Below are 10,282 nucleotides of genomic sequence, written 5' to 3' on the forward strand. Positions count from 1 at the left end.
TCTTAAAAACCCATTTACAACCTATAGGTTTTATATCCTTTGAAGGTTCAACTAAAGTCCATACTTTATTTTCCTTCATAGATTCCATTTCGGATTCCATGGCCTTTTGCCACTTCTCATAATCAGAACTTTGTATAGCCTCTTCATAGGTCTTAGGGTCATCATCATTATGATCAACCTCATTTGATACATCATCTTGTACCAATAAATTTAATCTAGTTGGTACATGACGTTCTCGTGTAGACCTTCTAAGAGGTACTTGTACAACCTCTTCACCTTGTGCTGGATTTGGTTGTTGTTCAATTTGGTTTAGAACTGGTTCATTAACCTGTTCTTGAACTTCAGTTAGTTCTTGAACTTCAACCGTTGAAGATGGCAACTTCCTTGGCAACTTCAAAACATCCAATAAAGGTTCTTCAACTTGGGTCTCATGATCTTTATATTGTGTTGATTCATTAGTTTCTTGAACTTCATCAAGTTCTATTTCTCCATTATAATTTCCTTCTAAAAGAAATTCCCTTTCCAAAAAGGTTGCTCCTCTAGCCACAAACACTTTATGGTCAGAAGGGTGATAGAAATAATATCCCATTGTTTCCTTGGGATACCCAATGAACCTACACTTATCTGATCTTGAGTCAAGTTTATCAGACTGTAGTCTCTTAACATAAGCTGGACAACCCCAAACTTTAATATGTTTAAGGTTAGGCTTACATCCTTTCCATATCTCATATGGTGTTGTAGAGACTGACTTAGTGGGAACTTTATTAAGTAAGTATGTTGCTGCTTCCAAAGCATATCCCCATAAATTTATTGGAAGATCAGTGAACCCCATCATAGATCTCACCATATCTAATAAGGTTCGATTTCTCCTTTCATACACACCATTGTGTTGTGGTGTGCCTGGATGTGTCCACTGTGAGAGAATCTCATTCTCTCTGAGATATCTGGTAAAATCTTCACTAAGATATTCTCCACCTCTATCAGACCTTAGTACTTTGATACTTTTACCAGTCTGCTTCTCAACTTCACTACGGAACCTTTTGAACATTTCAAAAGATTCAGACTTGTGTTTCATAGATACACAAATCCATATCTTGACATATCATCAGTGAAGGTGATGAAGTAAGAATATCCACCTCTAGCTTGAATTTTCATGGGTCCACAAACATCTGTATGAATTAGTCCCAATAATTCAGAAGCTCTTTCTCCACTTCCAGTAAATGGAGATTTGGTCATTTTTCCTTTGAGACAAGATTCACAAGTTGGATATGATTCAAAATCATATTTGTCAAGGTACCCTTCCTTGTACAACTTGTTAATTCTTTTCTCTCCAATATGACCAAGCCTACAATGCCAAAGGTATGCATGATTTACTTGATCATCTCTTTTCCTCTTAAGACTTGAAACATGCATAATCGAATTAGCATTCACATTAGGTAAGACATAAACGTCATGTTGGAGATAGCCATTCACATATAAATTATCACTATAATAAATAGAGCAAATACCATTGCCTATATTAATGCGAAAACCACGTTTGTCTAACATAGAAGCTGAAATTATGTTCGAAACAAATTTAGGAACGTAATAACAATCATCCAACATAAGTACTTTGCCCGTAGGCATTATTAAAGAAATCGATCCTACAGCTACGGCCGCAACTTTTGCACCATTTCCAACTTGTAGATTAACTTCTCCTTTCTTTAGCCTCCTACTTATCTTAAACCCTTGTAACATATTACAGATGTTATAACCATTGCCAGTATCTAATATCCACAGTGAAGAATTAGTAGTAGCTAAAGAGACCTTGAAAACATTTTTCATTAATATCTCACCTTGTTTCTTGTCCTTTAGAGTTGCAAGATACTCCTTGCAATTTCTCTTCCAATGCTCTTTCTTCTTACAGTGAAAACATTCAGCATCATATACTGACTGCAAGATCAAATCTTCAGAAAGCTCTTTACCAAGCTTGTACCCCAACTTCTCATGTTCTTCTGTAAGAACAATCATATAATTGACAAGGGGTACAACTGGAGAGTTTTCAATGTCCAATTGTGTATCAACCATCTTCTTAAGATATTCAATGATTGCAATTGGATCCATATTCTGATGTTTCCTCTGGAGTTCAGAACTCATAGAAGCGAGAATGATGTGTTTAATAGCAAGGCATTCTTCCAAGTATTTCTGATAAACCTTGGTGCCTTGAACATCATTCTCTGGTGGGATTATCTTTGCAGGCTTATCGATCACATCAATGAGCTTTTCATGCATGAGAACAATTCTCAAATTTCTATACCAGTCATCAAAGTTTGGTCCTACCAACTTGTTGGTCTCAAGTATTTCGCACAGTGATATAACAGACATATTGAGAAATCTAAAATATAGAAAGGAAAAGGCAATAATATAAGAACATATTTGCATATATCATAAAGACATGGACTTTTATCTAAATGATATTTCCACTAATTATTTTAAACTATTTACCCTCATTATAGTTTACGAAATCTTTATTTCTATTAGTGGAGTAAAGGAATCCTTTAACAATATGTATGAGCCCCTTGGAAGTCAAGTCGTTTCTCACATATATTTTAAAGGTAGGTACTCTTACCAATTGTCTCCCCATACAATTTCCTTAAATAGCTCTATGTCAAATAGCCCCCTGATAGTCAGGTCGATCCTATTGGCATAGTTGAGTTCAACCATCATGATAGCAAAGAACTTATTAAATTTTATACTCCCCCGGATGGTCCAGGCGTTTAGTGTAAAATTGAATAATTCTTTCAATCTATACATCTAATGCAATAAATAATTTTAACATATTCTCAAACTATAAGTCTCCTGGTAGTCAGGCCGCTCCTTATAAACAAGAAATAAGTAAAATTATTTACCTTGATGGATAGCTCCAGAATAAAATATCTTATATTTTATTATTTAAGAACTCAAATTTTAGTAAGAGGGAATTGTTACTAAAACAATTTTTAATAACATGAAGATCAAATCTTTTATAGCGTGTGAATTTAGTTCAAGTTGTCTACACGCTTAGTCCTTAATTAATTTACATCACATGTAATAAATAATTCAGAATTATGTAATGAACAAGCACATGACATAAAAACGAAATTCAACATCCTCTAACATGTTTATCTTATATATCACATAAAAAGAATTCATGCCAGAATATTATTATTAATTAACATCTCATGAATTAATAACAATTAAAATAACAATAGAATCATGTAACCGATTATAGATTCTCATCGTATCTAATACATAATTTCAAATTCAAGTTATGAACTATCTCAATAGTTATATGAATACATATTTTATCTACAATAAAATAATATCAACATTCAAACGATTTGACTATCGCACAAGACACATGTATTATGATTTGAACTTTTCAAATATGATATTAAAGTATTTCGTAAATAAATTTTAGACACAATAAACCACTGCTCTGATACCACTGAAGGATTGCGTATAGGTGTTCGTAACACGCAGCGAAAGACAATAACAATCCTAGGCAGATCTTTTCATATTTAAAATTTATTTACATATCAATAAATCGGATCTAAGACGTACCTGGTGAAGAAAGTCTTGTTTCAAATTCTTCGATAGTGCGAAGACTCTATGTGTATCCACACCGAGACTGATCCTTGCTATCAACTCTTTGATCAACGAAACCCGCGAACAAATTGAACGGAAAACTTGTGCTGAAATTTTTCTCAAAAATCTCAACTCAAAGATAGAAGAACAAGAAACACTTTTCTTGTAATTGTATTTTCTCTCTTGGCTTTGTATTGCACTCTCACTTTCACAAAGTGTTTTTCTTCTCAAGAATAATAATATGCCGGCAAATTTTCTCCATCACCCTTTATATAGCATCACCTATAAACCATTTTCCTATTTGGGTGAGGTAATGATTTACTTAGGGTAAATTTATTCCAAAAATAAACTTTGTATAATTTTCCACAAAAATTCGAATCCCATTCAAATGGGTTTTGCCGAACAGTCACGTGATTGTTCCAACTCAAAATTGGAATCAGTTGTTTTCACATTTACAAAATATTAATCCCATTCCAAATGGGATTAATTGCACGTGAAATAATCCAATTCCAAATTGGAATTACTTACCAAGTCATTTATTAATATTATATTTTATATACATCTTATACAAATATATATATATATATATATATATATATATATATATATATTTCAACCAAGAGATATAATTCAATTTCTATTCCAAATGGAAAATTTCAATTTGTTCACAATATTAATTATATCCTCTGTGCTAGCAAAGGTTATAATAATATTTCATTTGGACTAATAATTTATTTGACTAATTAAATTCTATAATTTAATCATCAAATAACAAAATAATAAATCCTTTAGCAAAGATCAGAACACTCGTTAGTGTGCGACCCATAGGTTCAATACTAAACCAGTAGTAATCACATCAATATACTAATCAAGGGTGGCGTCTAGCAACACTCCTTAACGACCGGATAGAATGAAGTATACAATTTACTCTCAAGAACCAGTAGAAGAATAATGTAGTAATTCCTTCTGTCCTTATAACTCTGGATCACCCTAGGATATGGTTCAACTGTCAAATCCTAATAGGCGACCAACTATGTGTCCATGTCAAATATATTCGACCATTGAATGATCTAAGAAACTCTTTTCTTCTTTCATTCAATTGCCCCGGCCAAGGTCTTAGTTTGGTCGTTTATAATTCATGACAACATGGAGCTTAAACTCATTACCAAGAGTTGACAGATTCCATCTCGAACAATCACTAATTCTACAAGCATTTAATCATACCCAATATCCTTTCAACTATCGCCCTAGGACCATAGGTGTCTAGTATCAAAGCACAATAAATAACTTGTCAATTACTATGACGATCTCAGGTCAAAGGAAACGGTTACATCACATTCTTCAAGAGAATATCCTATTGACAGTTTATGGTAATTCTAACCATTAGGAATTATCCAATGAGTCGGTTCAATGATCATATCTCTATATGCATCATCTATCTATGTAATTTAGTTAATGAGATCAACTAATCTTTATCCCATAAAGACGATCACATAAATATTGATCTAATCGGATTACTAATGTCCAAATTAATAATCCTACGATCAAGAACAAATTTAGATTAAATTATAAGAAACTTTACTCTCATTATCATGATCTCCATCACAATGTCAAGTCTCAAAATTTAATCAAGGACCTTATCAAATTAATCAAGCAATTAATAACAATGATAAAAGAATATCAAATGCCATATATATTTTATAAAAATATGTTCAAAACATCAAATATGATATTGGATCTAGGGCATATCTACTATATCCCTAATAGCTTCTTCGTGTTTCACGCTTCCGGAGAATGTTCAATCACGTTTCCGACAAGGAATGCAGGTCCAAGGATTTCAATCAAATGATTTTGAATCAAAAAATCTAAATTTGCAATTCGTGCTTCCTTTGGTTTTCTAGTGGATGAATTTACTATTTGTGCTCAAACAGATACTAAACTAAATTCTGATAATCTAGTGATTCTCATAAAAAAGGCAACAGACAACCATAAACCCTTTCTGCACTAATTCAAAGACAAAAAAAAATAGCTTTACATTGATATGTGCAAAAGGGGGGAAAAAGAGAAAGAAGGAAGACAGAATCGAGAGAAGCAGATCTTCCCTAAAAAGAAATTAAAAAAAAATGGAAGAAAAAATCAACGCATAACATGAAACTGGAAGACAATTGCTGAAAGTTGGTATATAGGGAAGAAGAAGAGAAGAAGTAGAAGAATAAGCTTAAAAATTTTGTCTGAAGTTCTCCAATATTGGGTACAGATTAAATATTTTGACAAAATAGGGTATGGGTTAAATAGCGGGGTGCAAACTATAAATTTTTACACACATCTCCTTCACATTCAAGTTACTTATCTCTATTCGGACAGCACTTGTACAAGCACCAAGTTGCCTCTTTGAGATAGCCATTAACTTTTCTTTCTTTTTTCTGTTCTCAATCTTCACTTATTCAGTTAAGAGATGCAACAAAATATATAATTATTCAGCGAGTCTCCTGACCCTAATCCAATTTGAAAATTGAAAGAAACAGAATACCTGGATCCACGGAAAGCTGCTCTGGCATTTGTCATGGTTTTTAAGACTTGAAACTTCTAAGCTATCGGCCATTCACATGGAAATTAACATTGTGCTGGCATAGCATAATATCAGAAATCATAGGGTCAGATGGATCCAACCCAAGATGAGCAGTAAATATAAAAAGACAGCAATAACTTGCACTAATAGCAGAAATGTTTTCCTTCAATAACATGCAATAAGCAAAATAAAGATGCAAAAATGAAGCAAGCAAGTTTGCAAGCGGTATTGCAACTACACCCTAGCAAATAAACAAAATTTGTATTGCTTTTTCGGAGGACAAATATCATGTAGCAGTAGCACTGGTCTTCTTCTTCTTCTTCCTCGAGGCAAAGCTACTGGGTCCGATCTCAAGGGACATGCGTTTTGCCCTGCCAGGAAACAAAAATTGATGCTCACATGTTAAATTTAAATGCTTATCTACAAAACAAAAAGAAACAAGTACAGTCATCATTCATGATTCTAACTCCCTCAAACATGCCAGTTCAAGAGAGGAAGGGTGCAAAAATAGAGGGGAAGGGAATGGTTGCGAATTTAAAATGTGTAGCAGGAGGCATGAAAAGTTCGACAAAAATAACTATACCGCTTTGAAAGCTCTCCAGCAGCATGGCTATCCTCTTCAATTCCTCCATCTGGTGACAGAAAATGTAGTAAGATCTTTAATGCATTCATCAAATACAAATTCAATAGACTGGTACTGAAAAACTAAAAACATATAGGCCGACTTAAGCTGTTAAGCTAAACCTCAATACACAGTATATGCTTATTGATCCGCAGAGCTTTATACCATATGCAGTATGGTCTTAAATATTTTGTTGTATAACAATTGGCTTTAGAAAAGAAATATATTTATGAGAAGGAAAAAACAGAATAACTTCGACCGAATAGCTATTTTCTCATATTGGGATGGAAAATATTAGGCGAACATATCCGTAAGAAGGTAAAAACAGTTAATGTTGAGCTCCATCAAGTTTAAGTCTATCATATTGGAGCATGAGCTGCAATTCACAGGCCACAAGCAGTATGTATAGAATATAATTTTGCTCAGATAAAGAAGAGAAAATAGCACATTCAAGATTGTGCAAGAGCAATGTTAGCCCTTTGCCTCACCGTCGCCAAATTAGTATGCAGTGTGTAGGTATTTACGTATCTGCTTACAGAATTATATGTGGGCTTTTGGTAATTTCAACCTTATTCCCTTTTCAGAATTAATAAGGAATTTAGAATACATACCTTCCACATTAGCATCATCATCTTCTGGTCCTGATTCTGAACCAGATCCCCATCGATCACCTCCATCATCATTGTCCCAACGTTCACCAGCTGGAGGCATCCAAAATTCGGCGTCTTCTTCCGAGTCACTGTTTTTTCCAGAAGAATCCCTTATTTCTGATATAATCTTGCTAGCATCTTCTGTTTCTTTCTTTTTGTTTTTCTTCTTGTCCCGACGATTAGCTTTGCTATCTGTCTTCTTAGCTTCTCCGTCTTCTCCTTGCTTTTCTGTTTGCTTTTCTAGCCCTCCGTTTGCAATTTCATTTTCAGTTTCCCTTTTCTCTGTTCAAATTAGTGCATGTATCATTAGTGGTACTCGATAGAATGCACAAGAACATCATATACATACACAGACCTTCCTATAAACAAGTCACTGGATGCTCATTACAAACCTAACATTTTGAGGAACCGTTTCCCACTCATATGCTTCCATACGTGCTCCTCAGACTTATTAACTGTATCTCCTGTTAATTTACATATCAATTTTGACCTGCAAGAATTGAACATTAAATTACAGTACGGATGAAAACTTGCAGAAACCCTATAGGAAAGTACACACACACACACACACACATATATATATATATATTCCTCCATAATTTCCAACATATTTTGGTCCTAGCATGCAACAAATGACTAATTTCTATTGTATATCCAAGGTTTTTATTTTTATAAGGAGCCAAAGTATTCCAACAGATTGCTACAACTTTTCACAATTTAAATTATCACATAATACTAAGTTTTTTTTTTTTTTACGGTAGTATCCGGCCCAACTTGTGCGCCCTTCAACTCTTCCACCGCACCATCTCCCACCAGAGAACTTCAATCTAATACTCATTATGGATCAACTCATGTTTCCACTCTATTTTCATTTCGAAAATATCTCACGTCAGGATCTGTTGCTCAAACCGAATCACGCCAACGTTATAGAAGTTCCTGGATCGTGTAATATAATAGTAGTACCAAAGACAACACCTTCTATCAAAAATGGAAAATTGGCTATGGAGATTCCATGAGCTCAGAAATTAATACAGACACAAAGGGCTTCAACATGAAAGTCGTTTCGATCCAATCCATTCTTAGTACAGGCACCGGATAACTCCGAACATCAAGGCTTAGGAAGATGAGAAGAAATCACCTAATATTTTTTTTTTGCCTCCGCTGATATTTGAACTAGAGACCTCATGGTTCTCCTTTTCACACGTCATACTAAGGTCTTAAGCTGTATATATGCTTTATAATGCATTTCAATATACAATATTCCGTTATGTTAATATGAATAGTGAACCAACCTGATATATACCTACTAGGAGAATTGTGGATTTCTTTTTAATAACTGTGGTTTACAGACCAACTTGCACCTCACGTCAACTAATTCCATGCGATACCTGCTACCTCCCATCAGCAATAGATACCGGATAACTCTGTGGATTTTTTAGGCAAGGTTCCTTTATATTTATAAACCCTTCTCACTCGCTTGAGTGTGCAAGATATCGTTAAAATGCTATAGATTGAAAGCTCCAATTAATTCATTTTTTTTCAAACTACTAATCTACTCCTCTTTCCTATAGAGCTTCACTAGTTTTATAAGTTCCTAATTAAGGTTTAACTATTACCAGTGTGTCGTACGCCAAATTCAGCAGATATAATCCCCATTACTTAAAAAATAATAATTCATTTTACAGCTTTATATTATAAAACCCTAGTAAAAGAATAATTAAGGAAAGAGGAAACAGTTTCAATTTACCGATTGAAAGGGTCTTGGTCGAACATGTTGAGGGGAGGTTTATTCTTAGAAAGAGCAGCATCAATTAGACCCAATCGGCAGTGCTTGCTTTGAGCATAAGATTCCCTGGCGTGCGCCGGCAGCTCGTGGCCTGTTTCCACGCATTTGTAGCGGCCATTCTCCAACTTTTTGAATCTCGGCTTCCCCAACAAATTGAAACCTTCTTTTCCACTAGAGCTATCGCCTTCTTCTCCTCTTTCTCCTTCTCCTCCCCCGCTTGCTTTTTTCCCCATTGGTTTTGTGCAGTGTAACAAGCTGAGTTGAGTTCTCGTTAGGGCAAAGCAGATGAAGTGGGAGCTCAGTTTAACGATGCATAAATTCTATTTTGACCCCCACTAGAAAAGGAAATAGGTAAACAAGTCCCTCTTATTTTCCAAATTTTACTTCTTATTTTTTCCCTATATTTGAGGTGCGGGGTTTTGATGGATATAAATTATTCTTATATTTTAATAAAAAATATAATATTTTAGATATAAAAAAGGACCAATTTATACCTTATTCTCGCACTTTTCTAACAATTCTTGCAAGAAGAATAATACATAGAAAAAGAGAAAAAGAAAGAACCTACAGTTCAAGGAAGAATGATACATTCGTGGCAACTTCATCTAAGTCTACACAAAGTCAAGAGATACAAAAGTTATGGCAAATTCTCACCAAAATTTCATGAGAAATTGCCAATGCCAATTTCTCATCAAGGCCATATGATATATTGATATTACAACAACAACAACAACAACAACCCAGTATAATCCCACTTAGTGGGGTCTGGGGAGGGTAGTGTGTACGCAGACTTTACCCCTACCCTAGGGTAGAGAGACTGTTTCCAAATAGACCCCCGACATCCTTCCCTCCAAGAACTTCCCACCTTGCTCTTGGGAGACTCGAACTCACAACCTCTCGGTTGGAAGTGGGTCTTGTAGATATATTGATATTATCTTGCAAATTCTCACCAAGGTCTTGTAGAAATTTTTCCATAAATATGCATATATTTGTAGAAGAAAGATCATCCCACTTTGTATCCAATTTCCTATCTAGTTTTTTCGAAGTTT

At 34.4% G+C, this 10,282-nt stretch overlaps 1 protein-coding gene across 1 annotated transcript; it reads right to left on the reverse strand.

The window, feature by feature from the left end:
- Positions 1-6,293: 6,293 nt before the first annotated feature.
- Positions 6,294-9,543, reverse strand: LOC104221906 (uncharacterized). Its single transcript, XM_009773055.2, has 5 exons — positions 9,195-9,543; positions 7,840-7,937; positions 7,409-7,729; positions 6,759-6,807; positions 6,294-6,546 (listed from the first exon to the last, which is right to left on the reverse strand). Exons 1-5 carry the CDS (start codon positions 9,464-9,466, stop codon positions 6,462-6,464), a joined length of 825 nt encoding a protein of 274 aa, XP_009771357.1. The 5' UTR covers positions 9,467-9,543; the 3' UTR covers positions 6,294-6,461.
- Positions 9,544-10,282: the final 739 nt, after the last annotated feature.

The sequence above is a fragment of the Nicotiana sylvestris genome, chromosome 2, assembly GCF_000393655.2.
Source record: "Nicotiana sylvestris chromosome 2, ASM39365v2, whole genome shotgun sequence".
NCBI lineage: Eukaryota > Viridiplantae > Streptophyta > Magnoliopsida > Solanales > Solanaceae > Nicotiana > Nicotiana sylvestris.

Coding starts and splice junctions, on each gene's coding strand:
- LOC104221906 (XM_009773055.2), bottom strand. CDS start 9,466: ATGGGGAAAAAAGCAAGCGGGGGAGGAGAAGGAGAAAGAGGAGAAGAA. Junction 7,730..7,839: donor ACGGTTCCTCAAAATGTTAG/GTTTGTAATGAG, acceptor TAATTTGAACAG/AGAAAAGGGAAACTGAAAAT. Junction 6,547..6,758: donor GCTGGAGAGCTTTCAAAGCG/GTATAGTTATTT, acceptor GTTTCCTGGCAG/GGCAAAACGCATGTCCCTTG.